Raw genomic sequence first — 18,472 nt, forward strand, 5'->3', positions numbered from 1 at the left:
GCATGCAATATTTGATACATCCTTGCAATGAGTTAAAATACCGCATTGCGAAATTGGGCAATTTGTTTGAAACTTTTTATTGTGAGGGTCCTAAAAAGGTCAGGGAAAATATCCACTAAGCATTGGAGACCTCAGCAGCTTCCTGATCGGTGTACTGTAGAAGAAGCTTGTTATCGTCCCTTCTTACAGTGTTTGGCATTAGTAGGAGTAACTCATGCATGTAAAGCAGGCACAGCCCTTTTTGTTAAATAACTAGAAGTAAAAGCATAGTTAAATTTTTTTTTTCCCCTTAGCTCAGTCAGTGTTTTTCTTACACTGTCTTTACCAAGCTAACAAGCATGGGCATGATGGTGGATCATGGGTATTTTGAAGTGCTTGACGCCTGTTAAAGTTAAACTAAACATAACTGAAATCAAAAATTCTAATTGTTTTTTTAAAACACTCAACTGAAAACAAAGAAGCTATGATTGCAGAAGTATTTTAGCTAATAAAATACATGAAAGTATGACTGTTACCAATAAAAATTAAAAAAAAAAGAGTCTTTCTTTATTAAAGTAAATGTGTTCCAAAAGAATACAATTATGTACACTGACATTTATTAGGTTAGCATAAAGTGTAGGGATTTCTCAGATTATTATTGTTGATGTGGAAGGTGCTCTGGAAAGTGGGGGACAGTAGAGGATACAAGAGATACCCAAGACAGGGACAGAACAATAGGCAAAATACATGTATGTAGAGAAACAAAAGGTAGAAAGGGGTCTTGCTCATGAGGGAGGTAACTTTCTTCTAAAGTAATAGAAGCTTGTGTGATTAAGGGAAGAGATTGTTACAGTTATGGTGGGCAGAGCCGGTTCAAGGTTTCTCGGCACCCTAGGCAAATTGTCAGCTCAACACACACACTCCCACCCCCGCCAAAATACTGAGCCCCTCAGATGAAAAAGTGTGAACACAGTGTGTTCCGCAGTCTGATAATTTAGTAGATTGGGTTACTTTAATGGTTCGGGTAAGATAATTAGGTATTGTTTACTGTATTACAGTTAGGGGTTAGGATTATGATCTCAAAAATATATGCCCTGGTGAATGGGCCATCTCTGGTCTCCTTACACGGTTTGTGGTCCCAGCGAAGAGAGCTGAGGGGTGGCGGGTAACTTTTGACGTGAATCGTGGGAATACGCTGAGCGCTGGGGGGGGGGGGGGGCATTCTGACGGCTGTTGACATGTATGGGCAGGGCCATCAACCAAAATATGGGGCCTGCTACATATATATATATATATATATATATATATATATCACACAAATATACAAAAATACAGTTATATAAATAAATACATACTTGATGGGCTTGATTGTCCACCAAGTGCAATATACATACAGCGTGACCAAGGTGTCTGGTCGGGTCATGCTGCAGTCAGCTACAGAATCTGTTACCCAATTGTACCCAGCACTGGCAGGAGGCTGCTGTCGGCTTCTGCTGCAGGGCTGGTCGGGGCTGCTGCTTCTCTTCGGCGGCGGCACCAACAGGAAGGAGCTGCCCACCACCTTGACCAATTAAAAGTCACAGGGTAAGGGATGGGGGAGACGGTTGGTGTAGCCAGTGATTTCCAGTGAATTGCGGCAATAAGCCGGGTGATGGGGGCGGCAGAAAGAAGGAAGTGAGTGGACATATTTAGGGGTGAGTTGCGGGAATATGCCAGGGGAGGGGGGCGTGGCGGTGGGGACGGCTTATTTCAGTGTTGTTAATCATGGAGTAGAGCATACGGAGCAATATATATGGAGCACTGGTCAAAAAGCCATCTGTTAACATTTAGGCGGCCGCTGCATCTCTGCTCCACTCCCTTAAGGAAAAGAAGGAGCTGATCTGATTTTAGGGAACAACAAATGTTCTTCGGCAGCGTGCGGTGCCGCCCTCCACTGGCCGGTGCCCTAGGCAAATGCCTAAAGCTGCCTAGTGGTGGCGCCGGCCCAGATGGTGGGGGCAGTAGCTTGGGTAGTATCTTTATAGGAGTACGATAAAAGCACGGGGGGGGGGCAGTAGGGTTCTCAGAGAGCTTTAGTAAATAAATAAATCTTCCTGGCTTTATATACTTTATCATCCTGCCGAAATATGGTTGTTGATGCAAAGAAAATTACATCATTGTGACCATGCCCAGCTGCACAATGACTAGATAGTGATCAGGATTCAGGAGTCTATAGGCTGTGCTCCTACTCCTAGATGTAGTTTTCAAACTTGCAAAGATTCTAGCTACCAGCTCACTCTGATTATTCCCTCATTCGGCTCATGTTGGCTTTATTCGTGGTCTGTAAGCCTCAGGCAACATCATAAATTCAATTACATCACACACACACCACATTTGCCGGCATTCTCCGGGCTGGACTATCCGCCGCCAGCCCTCCCTCTCCCTCTCGTATGCCGCATGGAGCCAGGAAGATGGCGGAAGGCAGGGAGATGGCCGCCTCCCTGCCTGCGTCACACACAGCAGCATGGGGAGAAGAAGGGATGGTGGGGACACAGGCAGCAGAAGCTGTGGCCCCAGGAGACTGGGCACGGGGGGGGGGGGGGGAGGTGCAGGGAGCGCTGCTTGGTCCCGCTCATGCATATGTAATGAGTGGGACCCAGCACCATAGATATTAATGAGCGGGTTCCCGCCCCCCTGCTGATGTCATCTGTAAAAAAACTAAAAATTAAATATATATTTACATGCTGCAAGTTTATAAATCCATATAGCAAGACCCTTTAAATAATAAATCTACTGATTTTTTGACACCAAAAAAATAAAAAATAAAAAGAAGAGTCAACACTGAATACAGCGAATATCATTTTCACAGTGTCACTGAAAAACAGCCCAGTTCACCGAAAAAAATAGGCCATAATTGAATGTTACCCATTCTATCTTCTGTAATAAGCTCTACCAAATGATATATCCTTAAAATAATTACATATGTTTCACATCTAAGAAGAATGCAAAATATACCATTATTTCTAGAAAATCAGGTAAAGAGCATGAGTATAAATGTAGGTCATGAAAAGTAAAATATGAAATGAAATGCATACCTGCTTTTCGATTACCAATACAATCTTCTGAGGATAAAATATATTTGCTTTATGACAAGGCACATTTTCTAATAAATCTGTTTGCCTTTCACACCTTCAGAAAAAGCTAAATTAAGCACCAAATATAAAAGTGCCTAACATATTACTCATACTCACAGGCCACACTAATGTGTGCCTGCAGGGGAGGGCACAGAACTTCCCCACCTGGAACTTCCCAGCTAATAAACAGCACATGTTCATAAATTAAAATCCCTTGGTAAATATATGCATGAAGCCGCCTCATTTTCTTTATTTATTAACCGGTACTCTTTACCTAGAACGGCGCCCGCGATCAGAATCGCGGGCGTCGGGGGTAAAAAATCGCGGTCATCGCGGGCATCGCGGGTACATCAAAATCGGGTACCCGCGATCACCGCGATTTTCCCATAGGGAACAATGTTAAAAAGCCTAATTGACCGCGATTTTGCATTCAATGCCTCAATGCCCGCGATTTTCCCATAGGAATCAATGTTAAATGGGCTACAGAGCCCAAATAGCCCCAATTAACCCTTAAATGTCCCCCCAATTTTTGTACGCCACCCCACGATCCACGCCAACCCGAAGCGTGGCGAGCGCAGCGAGCCCGCGAGGGGCGGCGGTACGCGTCCTCCGACCTTTTCATGCCCTACTATCCACGTCGGCGTGGAGTTGAGAATAGAATAGTGTGGCGAGCGCAGCGAGCCACCGAGCCCGAAGCGTGGCGAGCGCAGCGAGCCCCGCGAGGGGACGCGGATACCTTCACAGGTAAACGCGTCCCTTCGCGGGCTTCACAGGTGTCCGCGTCGCCACGGACACCTGTGAAGTCCGCGAGGGGACGCGTATAACTGTGAAGGTATCCGCGTCCGCTCGCCACGCTTCGGGCTCGGTGGCTCGCTGCGCTCGCCACACTATTCTATTTTCAACTCCACGCCGACGTGGATAGTAGGGCATGAAAAGGTCGGAGGACGCGTACCGCCGCCCCTCGCGGGCTCGCTGCGCTCGCCACGCTTCGGGTTGGCGTGGATCGTGGGGTGGCGTACAAAAATTGGGGGGACATTTAAGGGTTAATTGTGCCTATTTGGGCTCTGTAGCCCATTTAACATTGATTCCTATGGGAAAATCGCGGGCATTGAGGCATTGAATGCAAAATCGCGGTCAATTAGGCTTTTTAACATTGTTCCCTATAGGAAAATCGCGGTGATCGCGGGCATCGCGTCGCGGCCGTTTATGTACTGCCCGCGATGTCGCGATCACCGCCATGGGCGCCGTTCTAGGTAAAGAGTACCTATTAACCTTTAACATATCACCTACATATTCCACAGTACTTAAAACAGAACATTTAGGGCCTGATTCAGCATGGATCTCAAAGAATTTTTTTTCTCTATTGGACAAAACTATGTGCACTGCAGGTGGGGCAAATGTAACACGTGCAGAGAGTTCGATCAGGCTTGCCTACCCTCCCGGAATGGCCTGGTGCCTCCCGGAAATCGTGTCCGCCTCCCGGGAAGGTGGGCAAGTCTCCCTCATTCTGGTAATTTCCCCCGCTCCCCCCTTGCCCGCTGGTTTAATTTAGGGATAGCCATCGATGATTCGGAATAATCGATGGTTCACGGCCGATGTTAAATACTTTTCCCATCGATGGGGGAGAACCAGATGGTTTCCCTCAATCGATGGAATAGCAAAACAATGTTTTGCTATTTTTTTTTTTAAGGTGCCGGGACAATGAGCGTAGCCCCACCCCCTCTGTTTTGATTGGCCCACAGGCCAATCAATCAAATACAATGGATGACCATCGATATGTAAAAATATTGATGGTCATGCATTGCATAGTTAAGCACTATCGATGGCCAGTTGCAGAATTGCAATCGATGGCAATGGCAACGATGGCCATCCCTAGTTTAATTACCTGAAATCGCGGGTCCGTGGAGAGGGGGCGGGGCTAAATGTATCCGCGTCATTTAAGCCCCGCCTCTCTCCGCGCCCCACAAATCACGGTTTTGTGGCCAAGTGATGTTAAGCCCCTACACAAGGAGCGAAGTGGGGCAATTCTCAGCAATCTACTGAGATTGTTTAGAAAATGCCTGTATATCGCTACGTGTAGGCCCCTTTAGTCAACCACATCCACCCAAACTCAGCTGGGTTCACAATCATACAGATTAATGTTGGCTGTGGGGGATGCAGTCGAAACACCGACAGTCTAAATACCAACTCAGGAATCCCGACCGCTGCAATGCCGGCACTTTGTCCCTCTATGGGTGTCCACGACACCCATAGAGGGTGAATAAAATAGTGTGCCGAGTGTAGCGAGGGACCGGGCCCGCTGCGTGGCAGTCGGGATTCCGGTGTCGGTATTTCGACCACCGGTATTTCATATCAATCCCGGCTGTGGAGTGTAGGAAAAAAGCCATACAAAAATGTGGAGAACATATACTAGCTCCATATAAAAATGTAACGGAATAAGAGACGGAGGAGGGACAGATGGATGTGCGCCTCGGGCACGCTGTAAATTTCGGGTGCATGGTCCAAGTAAAGGGGTGTGGTCTATACTCTCCCGTGAGGCCACGCCCCGTTTTGCCGCTATGGGGGCATGACCCAGAGGCTCTTTGAGCCTCTAGCCATGCCCCCAGCCCCCTGGCTGCGGTAATAGACGCTGTGCACATGAGTTTATTCCCCGCTGCTCAGCAGCCGACAGGGGAACTCCCAACCGCCCCCCCCCCCCTTGCCGCGGGACAATGCTGGCCGTGGGAGGGACACAGGAATGTCCCTGAAAACCGGGACATTTCCGAGGTAATCAGGGCTGTTGGGAGGTATGCATAAACCCTGCTCTGTGAGGCAGTTATACTAGCCACTATGGACCCAATTCTGCCACACATATTCACATGCTTTACTTCATGTAGATTCAGATTTAGTGTACTTCAGAAATGCAGATTATATTTAACAGGAAAAATCCCATCTGAAAATAACTTAAGGTGTTATAATTAACTGCTACTACTCCACCAGGTTAAGCAGGAGGCAGATATACTAATTTTTAAACAATAATTAAGTAATTCTCAGTGTACAAATTCAAGCAGTAACATACCTCACGGTCATAGAAGTGACTCTCCCCAACAGACTCATGAAGAATATCCTTCATCTTCAGCTCAGCACACAAGTCTGATTGCCTTTGAATTTGTACAGCACTTTCATACACAGTAAAAAGCAAACTCTGTCCTCTATATCAGCAGTGTGGGCAGAGATTAGATAAGGAATTGCTCTCACCCAGGAAGACAGACCTAGGGCTACACCTGTAGTTTGTGAAAAGTAAAGTGGTGCAGCACTACACTTCTGATAAAGGGCGGTATTCTATCTTGGGCACTATTTCTGACAGGGAAAATAGCGCCCGCCACCTATTCAACGCTGCCATTTCCAACAGAATTGAAGGCAGATTTCGACAAAACAGATCCAACTTTAAAACCAGTCAGATCCGTTTTGTTCGAATCGGCCGTTTCTCGACAATCCACAGATGTTTACACCGGCACAACACCCTTTTCACCATTCGACAGGCGGAACATTGAACACCAGCTGTCGAGTTGCAGGCGAGCTGCCCGAAAACGGTCCCAGATTCCGACTGTCAGGGCATTCAGACAGTTGGATTCACGCATTGATAACACATGATCGTCTTTACTGTCTCAGATGTATGATATGGCTGGTGTGAATGTGTTCCTAAAACACCCCCACTATCCACGCCACCCGAAGCGTGACGAGCGGCGGTGGAACGCGTCCTCCGACCTTTTCATACCCCCACTATCCATGTCGGCGTGGAGTTGATTTTTTATAGTGTGGCGAGCGCAGCGAGCCCCACGCATTACTTTACATGTATTCTGTGTCCGCTCGCCACACTTCGGGCTCGGTGGCTCGCCACACTATATAAAATCATCTCAACGCCGATATGGATAGTTGGGGGGGGGGGGGTTATGAAAAGGTCGGAGGACGCGTTCCGCTGCGCTCGACACGCTTTGGGGTGGCATGGATACTGGGGGTGACGCAATGGCATAGTAAGCACCATCACATCACATGGCATGGGTGCTTATACAATGAAATATCGTATTGCATCGCATTTGGTGCCATGCGATATTTCATTTGTATAAGCACTCCTGTGCACTTAATATGGACATCGCAGAATAGCCCACTAAGCTATTTGCATAGTGGGCGCCATGCTAGGAAACAAGTACCGCAGATTTTATGTTGCCCAGCTATATTGTCACCATTACTATGTGCACTTCCACCATTCCTATGCTAACAGGCCTCCCTTCCCTGCATACATTAGCCAGATATGCCCAGAGCTTTTCATACATGCCCACAACAATCGCACAAGTCAGGGTGGTTATGTGCCATTGCATTGTAACTGCCCAGTCCCAGACCAAAAACACCCTATTTCATGGAATGACAGACCCAGTCACTTCTCAACTAACAAAGTAGAACAATGTTATTGTATACCAATAATCACAGTCTTTAGTGTAGAGATGCAAGGTTTTACGGTGTTCACTAAGATTTATGTTAAAACCTGCACATACCACAACTTCTATAAAAGTGAAATAAACTATGATATCCCTCATTGAAAGCTCTTAAATTTGTTAATTGGTTCACCAAGACTTCAGGATGATATTCATTAACATCCCGACATTTCACCTTTGTACTAATCTTTTTTAAATTTTACTAGTTACCAGACCATAAAAATTACAGAACATAACATTCATGTCAGCGCCAGCGTCTGTGCCCGCCCCAATGAGCTCTCAGAGACTTGTACTGACATGGAATTTCCTTCCAAGATGTCCTTTGCTGGTGGTGATCAGTGTACCGTAGGATTTGCCAGTAAACACAGGGAGAACTATAAAGAGTATCTCTGAAACAATTATACCCCTTTCACACCACACACTGGTTGGACCCAGGATGTGCACAGCGTCTATTCAGTGAGACAGAAAGGCTAGGGCCATGCATCCCGCAGCAGGGGGAAACAAGGGTGTGACCTTGCTGCAGTACCGCAACCATAGGCCCCACCTCCGTACCACAAGGCCATGGCCCCTATTTTCAGGTGCATTCCTTCTCTATGCGCAAGTATCCCACCTCCACTGCTACCAATTTTGGGAGGTATGCAAATATGAAAATGCTCCTATGCAGAGGACACTTACATACTTCCCAATAGTTACTGTTGTGGTATCAATACAAGCATGGGCAATACCACGTGTCATGGGAGACGGCTATGAAGGTCAGCAGCAAGTGTACCATACATCCGAATCTGTGCCAACCTAAACTGGGAGGTTTCAATCTACTTGGCATCACTTCAAATCAATGCATTACCTACCTGGGTTTTACAGTTATGTTTTCTTCTTTCTACAGAAAATTTTGCAATTCCCATAAATTGTGAGCCCTTTTTCCTCAGGCCTTTCTGAAGATCATAAAATGCTATAGAGACAGTTTTATTACTCAAGAAATGATACGTAGCAGCGCTATTTACACTACAGAAATGATGAATAGCGTTCTTACTGCATCACAAAAATAATGACTGCTCCGTATCCGCACTCTGCTAATAACGAGCAGCATTCTGTCTGCACCTCAGGAATAATGAATAGCATTGTATTATCACCTCTCTAGTAATGCTGGGAACAGCTCTATAGTTCTGGAATGGAAATATAGTATTTCCACTACAGCACATTATATTATACTGAATGAAGTAAATATACAGATCTACTCAATATAGCAATATGTAATTTGAATCCTAAAATAAAGGTCATTTATTGTCTGGGAGTACTTGACAGAGGTTGGGAACCACTGATCCGATGCAATGCACAGCCATAACCCACAGTATATGCTGCACTTTTAACATTGCATCTACATGCTGTGGGAAGGGGAACTTCACCTGTATTGACCAAGGGGCCCATTTCTCATTAAATATTTTCATCAACTTCCCCAAAAATGTAGCAGAACATATTTAGTATTATTTAAATGAAGGACTCAGAGGCATCAACTAGGGTTGGTGTCACCCACTGCATACCTCCCAACTTTAAGGAAGAAGGAGGAGGGACAGACTGTTGCGTGCCGGAGGGGCGCCGGAAATTACGGGGCGTGGCCTAATTTTGGGGGCATGGCCTATACTCGCGGCTCTCCCGCAAGGCCACGCCCCCGTTTTGACGCTATGGGGGCATGACCCAGAGGCTCTGTGAGCCTCTAGCCATGCCCCCAGCCCCCTGGCTGCGGGAATAGACGCTGTGCGCACAGTGTTTATTCCCCGCTGCTCAGCAGCCGACAGGGGAACTCCCAACCGCCCCCCCCCCCCCCTCGCCGCGGGACACTGCCAGCCGCAGGAGGGACGCGGGAATGTCCCTGAAAACCGCGACATTCCCACGGTTTTCGGGACTGCTGGGAGGTATGCCACTGTATTGCCTGGGGGGGGGGGGGGCTTATACGAAATGCCCCTGCAGTGCCACTTAAACAGAATTCCCCCTGTAGTGCTGTTCTGTTGTATGTCCTTTGTATGGTGCTGCAAAACACTTGTGGTGCCTTATAAATAAAATGTAATAATAATAATTGCCACTTATCCAGATAATTTGCCCTTTAGTGTCCCTTACACATATTCACCCCTTAGTGCCGCTTACACATATTACCCCCTGCAGTGACACTTATACAGAATGCTCCCTAGGCAGGGAAGGAAACAAAAGAAGATTAAAAAAGGGGCAGCCATACAGGAGAGGTCCTCTTACCTCTTTGCCACATCAAGGATGTAGTGCTCAGTCTCCTTCCTGGTCCACATAGACACCCAAAAAAACAATGTCAACCTTTTTCAATGTTGGCCTTCTCCATGTCAACCTTTTGCTTGTGTCAATTGTGCCTTCTCTAACTCTGTTTTAGGGATCAGAGCACTTACAACTACCAAATATAGGTATATAAGGATCTAACACCAGCAGGGGGAGACAAATAATAAATGGATGAGTGCCTATTTCTGAGAGCTGTCTTAGTTTTTAATAGTTCCAAGTAACTACTGTATTGACTGCTGATCCCACTTGAACCAACGTTTATGGTTGCACTATGTAAGATGTTACAGGAATAGACTATACTATATGTACCATCTGCATGAGGTCACTTTGTAGTGTTAGAGGAGTAGTAACAACTTTGGGTCTGATTCGGAGTTGTACGTAAACTTGATGGTTTGTGCACAACTCAGATGATTACCGATTGGACAAGTGTGCAGGATCTGTACTGCGCATGTGCCAGTCTGTCGGGAACAGTTCTACAAAACCGGGGAACACCGAGGCAGTTCTGTTAAATAAAATATATAGAAAAATCATTCAAATCCCATAAGCGCTTTGAATGATTTTTCTTTACACAAATATTTCTTGTGGTGATTGACAAACACCATCTTCATTTGTTACCCTAGCTGCACATCCTCTTAGCGCTGGTTTCTAGAAATACTTCTTGAAATTATATATATATATATATATATATATATATATATATATATATATATATATATATATATATATATATATATATATATATATATATATATACACACACACATACATACATATATATATATACACACAAAAGGAAAAAGTTTAGAAATTGCATTCATGTTATTTAGAACACTACTGCACAGAGGGAATATGAGCAGTTGTGTAAAGTTGTGTAAAGGAAGGATTAGCCAATGCGTCAATGCCAGTAACTGACACAGGAATGTCAGAATTGCCTAACTAATAGGTAGGATAGGACGTGCCTAAGACATTTCAGAAGTCATCTTTGCACTACAGTACATCATTGTTACAATAAAATTAAGAAAACAATTAATATCAAGTTGTAGTAAATGTAGTATTCACATAAAATGAGACGTATGTAACCACTATTTCTAGGCGCTCCCTTCCAATATTTTAAACACTGATGATTTATATTGAATTTTGTAACAGTTCTTAAAATATGGCAACTTAGCACCTGATTCAAGCTGGCTCGCTAAGCAGCGTACATTCTCTGCCTAGCAAGCACCTTAACGCCACCCTGCCGAACGGCCACCCCCAGCCATCTGAATCCCCTCATTAGCATGCGAGGGGATGTGTTCACCAACATATCTCCTCGCACATGGCTGCTACCAGGAGAAGTCATTCAATGCTCGCTCACCATCGAATGATTTCTCCTACCGTCGGTAATAAAAGTCAGTCTATACCGACTTTATTTTTTATTTATTTTTTTACAGCCGCTGTTCGCCAAAGACGGGACGGACACGGACGTCATGTGATGTAAGCCACCCTCCCCGAACAGGGTACACAATGCCTGCGTTCCCAGAGGAACACCCAAAGTTTTCAGGTGGACTCCCCTAAAACACTGGGCGTTCCCCTGATGCCTGGCTGCATGCCTCCCTCCTAAACAGTGGTGACACACCTCCATTCTCACAAACAGATGCCATCATCGCCCATTCACAACCCCAAAAATGGTATCATACTGACAAGTCTGATGCCGGCCTGCTTCCTACATTGCAGAAATATTGGTACTGCTGCATTCACCGCAGCAACAACAACCGGCCCTGAATAATGTCCATTGTGACAGAGACTGCTCAAATACAATGGGTAAACTTTGAGCACTCCGGACACTTAGGGCCTGATTTTGAGTTGGGCATAAAGCAAAAAGGAACAAATAAAATATCTCAGCCGTTTTTCGACTAACCGCGTGGCGTGCACACTTTCCAACACTCGACAGCCGGAACATTGAATTACAGTCAAGCTGTGCGAAAACGGCCCAGGATTCTGACTGTCCGGATGTTCCAACATTCGGAATACAGTATTGAACACCTTCCATTGTCTCATGTAATCAAGGTATGTTCAACTTGAGCCATGCTCATTAACACATGCACACAACAGCACTTTTAATCAGCCCCATACACTCACCCATATAATACAGGTCTCACAAGTCTGTTGAAAAAAGGTAATGCCAAGAAGTGCCATCACACAGGGAATCAGCTGTCATTGTGGTAGCCATCTTAGTTCCTAATCTGATGATTTCAGCAGACTCCTTGGAGACAGCGTAACATGAAGAACAACTGTCCTGGCTCCGTTTCCAGCAGCAAGCATGATAGCTACTTCAAGGTAGTGGATACCCACAAGAGTACCAGATCAGCACAAGAGCAAATTCATTCCTCAAAATAAATAAATAAATACATATTGTAGGACATTTGTGGTAAACCACAGATGAAGGCTTAGGTATTTCATAGTGACTGGCTCATATTTTGGGGCAGGGCCGGACTGGCCATATGGCAGATCTGGCAAATGCTAGAAGGGCAGATTTTGTTCAGAAACTTCGACCTGAGCCTGCTGCCTCCCTGTCCATCACTGTAAAGCACCTAGCTCCAGAGCCCGCTGCCTCCAGTCCTGGCTGCCTGTCACTCTGCAATGCCCGTTCGTCATTAGACTCATCAAATGTATAATTTCCCCGGCGGGAGAATCTGCAGAAGGGGCTACGGTGGTGGGGTGCTATTTAAGCAGAGGGCCGGGCAGAGCCAGCCACGTGGTGACTGTAGTCGGATCCATCCTGCAGTGCCACAGTGCAAGCCATTTTGTGTAATGCCATTTTGTGATGCCCATTACACAAGGCATTTTGTGTAATGGGCATCACGTTGTGCAGCATAATGTGGAATGGGCATTATTGTGTGTTCCATAATGTGTAATGGGCATAATGGTGTGTTTCATAATGTGTAATGGGAAGTGCAATGCCTTCTTTTTGTGATGCCACATCTCCTATCCATGAGGCCTCGCCCCAGTTTCACAGGGCGGCTTCACCGCGCAAAGGTCCCGCCTAGTGCGGTGGGCCTGTGTGCTCAAAATGCCAGGCCAGATTTCTGGTCCCAGTCCGCCCCTGTTTTGGGGTTATTTTATCAAGCATTGAAAAGAGTAAAGGTCCTCATACACGGTCCATTTAATGGATCCATTCGGGACTTAAATATCACACATTGCATCGCATGCCTTGTGCATGCACTGCGATCCAATGTGTAGCTAGTACAAAAAGTATGTGCAGCATATACTTTTGTACTGTACTATGTGATGCGCGGGAGCGCTCATCGCATAGTACAGAACGGAGCCGGTCCACAACGGACCGTGTATAGGCTCCTTAAGAAGTGTAGCAGTGGAAAAGTTGACCATAGCAACTAATAAGCTTCAAGATTTAATTTATCAAATTGTTCCTCTGAAATGATTGGTTGAAGCTGATTGATTGCTATAAGCAACTTTATTGACTGTGGCATTCCGACTGTTTGAATCCTGACTCATTCCACCATTAAGTATTAGGGTTAGGCCGCAGGGTGGGGAGGTTAGAGTCAGGCTTCAGGGTGGGGGAGGTTAGAGTAAAGGTCCATACACACTGGACGACTCTGCCCAGCGTGTATGGACAGCAATGATAGCATTCATCGCTGCAGGGAAAGCTGCTCAGTGCATACACACTGAGCGGCTTTCCCCCTGCCCGGCCCTGACAGAGGGTGGGGGGGGGGGGGGAGGCTATGCTATGGCTTTGAGCGCTATGCAAAGCCATCCTGAAAGTCGCTCATCTGCTGATGAACAGCTTTCCTGGCGATGTTGCGGGAGCGCACACCGCTCATCGCCAGGCCAAACACACTGGGCGGCTTTGAGCGACTTTCACCTCAGTCGCCCAGTGTGTATGGGCCTTTAGGCTGCGGAGTGGGTTAGGTAGCAGTATTTACCAAAATGTGTTGGGATTATGACCAATGTCTGCATTTTGACCTATTTACAGTGCCCCCCTCCCCCCCTTCTTGGTCTATGCAGCATTTATTATAGCAGATCAGCAAGGATCTCATATCCCATTGGGGCCGATTCAGATCTGATTACTCATTGACGTGATATGTCCCTGTCCCCGATGGTCGGGGCTTGCGCATGTTCATATCCCCGGATGTAAACACCTTCTGCGAGTTTCAGGGAATTTGCTCAAGGAGGGGGGGGGGGTGCGGGCATGTGGCTGGAGCAGGGGCATGCCCATAAATATGGTGGGCATACCCTTGAAGACACAGGCGTATTGATGCCTGCTCTGAATTCGGAGGACAGCGTTGAAATGAAAAGTAGGTCCTGGCTTTCTTGTTATTACGAATGGACGAAAAAATAATTCGAAGGGGAGCAACCATTGAATGATTTTTCCTTAGTTCGGCCGCATGCAGGTGGATGTGTAAATTTGCAAATGTGGGGAGTGTGCGGGGGCGGTCCAGCGGGGCAGTGTTCATCTGTTCGCTAGGCTGCAAGTACATGCAGCCTAGCGAACAGGGCTGAATCAGGTCTATTGTGTGTACTGTATACAACAGTTTATCAGCAGTGCTGGCGATTGCTAAGATTGTTATTTTCTGGCAGCCTGTTTCACAGTAGAACTACATAAAATACTGGTATTTAGGTTACCTTTATTAGAAAGTAATGCAGTTACAATCCCGACACGTTCTCCCTCTGTGGGTGTCCACGACACCCATAGAGGGAGAATAAATTAGTGTTCCGAGCGTAGCTAGACACCGGGTCCGCTGCGTGGTGAGCGCAGCGAGCCTGCAAGGGGGGGGGGGGGGGCATCCACGCACACCCCACCCCCCTTGTCGGGATACCGCGTCGGGATTCCGACCACCAGGATTCATAACTAATCCCATTATAAAGTATCCAAAACATTAAAATACAATAAAGATTGCTGGTGATTGAACAAGAAAGCAAATGGTATGCTATGAATGACTATGTGCACAAATCATGATATCAGAGCACACCATCCACTGCCCCCAGATCATTCATTCATACTGACTGCCTGTCATGCTGCAGGAGCCGGGAGGGACTATATATACTGTATCTGCTCATAGACATACTTGCTTACCTGACCCACTCCATGCGGGAGAAAATGCTCTGGTCCTGGACTTCCCTGGTAATGTATGATAGGTTTTTCACCACAGGTGCTGGCAATCATACATTACCAGGGAAGTCCAGGAACAGAGCATTTTCTCCCTGAAGGAGAGGGTCAGGTAGGAAAGTATGCTCTTAGACAGGGGATATGCAAGGCTTGGTTACAGTTTGTATGACTTTGCTAGGCATGTGTATATACAGGCAAAGCTGTGTCTCTTAATATAAAATTCGAATTAACTGACACAAGAGTTAATCTTATTCAAGTGATGCTTCCCAAAGTGCAAAACCTGGGAATAACAATATTTCTGTAAATATGAGTTTTTAGTCTTCCCACAAGTCCCCACCAGTTTTAATACACATAAGATTAAAATATGTGAAAGCTGGATAGATTAAATTCTTAAATGAATAAAGAGAGCTAGAGAAAGGAGGACGCAGACAGATGTAATGTGTTATTTCACATTTTTAAGACACGTTGACAAATGAATACATTGTTACAATGTACCAGATGAGACAGATGGATTATATAGTGCTCTATTCTGAAAGCTGCAGCTGCAGAGCTGAAACACTACCTACACAGTGTGTGCTGCACTTGCAACAACAAGTAACTGCTGAGTGCTCTCCTTCCTGCCTAGTATTGGGAGTTAGGGGAGTCTGAGGACATTTAGGGTCAGCTGTCTGGTTTAAGGAAAACCTTGTTTCTCCTTGTATGAATCTGTTACATAACTACACATCTCATCTGTAAGGAAGTACTACAGTTACAGCTCACAGCTCATGCTATTTATAGTGCAAACAGTAACTATTTATAGTGACAAATACACATTTCAACTTCAAATACAAACGGAATCCATCCAGCTGCAACTCGATGATGTTCTGTATGCTCATTGAGCAACAGAGGTGATCCCATGGGGTAAATTTACTAAAGCGCAGTTGTTGCCCATAGCAACCAATCAGATTCTACTTATTTCTCTAAAGGCGGCCATCCACTAGTGCGATATGGCCACTTTTTATGCGATTCCAACGCAATGCGATGGATCGCATGAAAAGTGACACATTGCATGTCATTTTCCTGCGATGGTGATGCAAGGCGCACTTTGCACCTTTCAGAGAACAGAATGTGGGTGATGCTATAGGCAACATCTTTCACTTCTTAAAAACTCAGTTTACTAAATTGACCCCAAATGTATGACACTAACTGTACTACAAGCTCGTACAAATGCTTTTCCTCCAGTGTGTTTTTCCCCATGTGACACGTAGCATTTGCAACTAAATTAGTAACATGTATTCCTCTAAGCACTGGCTGCTGCCCCTGTGCTCGGTGCCCAGCAGCACTGTACTCACCACCGGCATGGTTTGCCCGGGGACATCGTGATACGATGACTTCTCTGCTGCTGCTGGAGTCACGAGCCAGTTACTGGGGCAGGGGCTAGGAGGGAGCCCAGAATCCGGGCTGTCCAGCACCCTCTCACCCTTCTTCTTCATATCCAGTAGATCGGGGACATCCTGCAGGTTTAGCCTCCCAACCATTGCTACTTAGTGCTCGGCTAGATGTGTGGATGGCTGTGTCCCCTTGTAAGATGCTGCTAGCCACGTCCAAGTCCAAGTGTATACAGCTATAAACAAACAGGACACTCTAAAGCAGACCAGTAAAATTCCCTATGCTGACACCACAAGCACTACAGATTGAGAAGGTGAGTATCAATCCTTGCAGAGATACCCCAAGTATCAGGGGAGCCCCCAAGGCTGCTGCCTGCTGGTGAATGTGAGAGACAGAGTAACAGCAGCAGCAGAATTTAGGGAACTTGTCCCTGCAATAGTAGCAGCACAGTGTGGGATAGACCCGCCTTAAAATGCCTCCCCCCCCAAGCTTTTGCTTTACAGCTGGGCTGGCAGGGTTTATTATTAAGCTTTAGTTAATTGTTAATATGCAGGCATGGGATTTCTCACGCCTAAGGTCACTGTTTCACTAAAATTATATATATATATATATATATATATATATATATATATATATATATATCTGTAAGTACAGGATCTGGTACCACAACTGTAGCAGTTCTGGCTTTAACAGATTTGTCATGTAGAAATATTCTGCACTGTTAAAATAATTATATAGTACATAATGCTGGGTTTATTTATTAACAGTTTCTTGTATAGTGAAGCATATTCAGAGATATGGCGCTGTGCCGCTGGGGGCCCGGACTGTAGGTCAGTCCCGGGCCCCAACATTTCTAGTGGCAGCCCTGCCTGATATAATGTATGCATGTATGTCTGCATAACTCCCAACATGACCCTCTCCAGGAGGGACACATTTCTCTGCTTCTGCGCCTTCCTCTTATTGTATGATTGCCATCACCTGTGTTGAAGCACCTTTCTTTTCAATTAACCTGTTTAACACAGGTGATGGCAGTCATACAATAAGAGGAATGTCCAGGAGCAGTATTGTGTCCCTCCTGGAGAGGATCATGTTGGGAAGTATGGACTGTCTTTATGTATGCATGGTGTCAATTCATGTATGAACAGCTACTGTATTAGAAAATATACCCTTATAATATACAACAAAAATATATTTTTATGAGGAGTGTGCAATGAGGTGCCAGGGGCGGTATGCAAGAAACTTAAAAATTCATCCAAAACTCCAAAAATGCAGTTTTTGGAGGTTTGGCCACCCCAGAATGCAATGGATTCCAGGGCTTGGATGCAGTGGGTAACACCATCTTTAGCCAATGGGCTTCTATTGCACTGCAACTCTAAAGGCCCCCATACACTATGCGATTTGGTCCCGATTTCACCCGATTCAGATGGATCGGGCAGTGAAATCGGGCCAAATCTCAAGTCCAGACACCCGGTCCGACCCTATGCGCGGTCCCGTGCGCATCGGATCAGAGTCGGGAGGTCGGACTGGCTGCACATAAGATTTGCTAAATCTTATGTGCAGCTGGGCAGGGGACGCCGGAGCACGGAGCTGTGCTCCGGGAAGGTGGAGGGAGCAGGGTGGCTGGGACACTGCGGGGTGGATGGCGGGGGACGCTGCTAGTAGGGCAGAGGCAGCGGATGCTCCGGGGACAGAGGCGGCAGTAACAGAGAGCATGGCAGGGGGAGCCGGGAGCTGTCAGTGCTGGGAACAAAAAAAAGCCCATACAATAAATGGGCAGCCTGTGATTGGCTGAGCGCTCTCTTAGCCAGTCAGAAATTGGCTGAGAGAGCGCTCGGCCAATCATTTGTATGGGATTTTTTTTCTCCGCACTGACAGCTCCCGCCTCCCCCTGCCCGGCTCTCCGTCACGGTCACTGTCCCCCACAACATCCCCTGCACGCTGCCTCTGCCCTTCTAGCAGCGCACCCCACCAGCAGCCCAGCAGTGTCTCCACAGCTCAGCGTTTTAAACAGGATCCCCCCCCCCCCGCTCGCCACTACACCGGACCCTGCGGCGAGCGGGAGAATAGAAAAAATAGAAAAAATCCTATTCGAAAGACTGGGCGGCCGCTGAACACCTCCCAACCAGAGCCAGATTAAG

At 46.4% G+C, this 18,472-nt stretch overlaps 1 protein-coding gene across 1 annotated transcript in view; it reads right to left on the reverse strand.

Moving 5' to 3' along the window:
- The window catches only part of RFLNB (refilin B), a 35,819-nt gene extending 19,006 nt beyond the window's left edge, over positions 1-16,813 (reverse strand). The window contains exon 1 of the mRNA XM_083173987.1: positions 16,298-16,813. Within this exon, the coding sequence (XP_083030113.1) occupies positions 16,298-16,483 (186 nt within the window). The 5' untranslated portion in view covers positions 16,484-16,813. The remainder of the gene's footprint in view (positions 1-16,297) is intronic.
- Between the last annotated feature and the right edge of the window lie 1,659 nt (positions 16,814-18,472).

This window comes from Crinia signifera, chromosome 2 (genome assembly GCF_055691185.1).
Source record: "Crinia signifera chromosome 2, ASM5569118v1, whole genome shotgun sequence".
Taxonomy (NCBI): domain Eukaryota; kingdom Metazoa; phylum Chordata; class Amphibia; order Anura; family Myobatrachidae; genus Crinia; species Crinia signifera.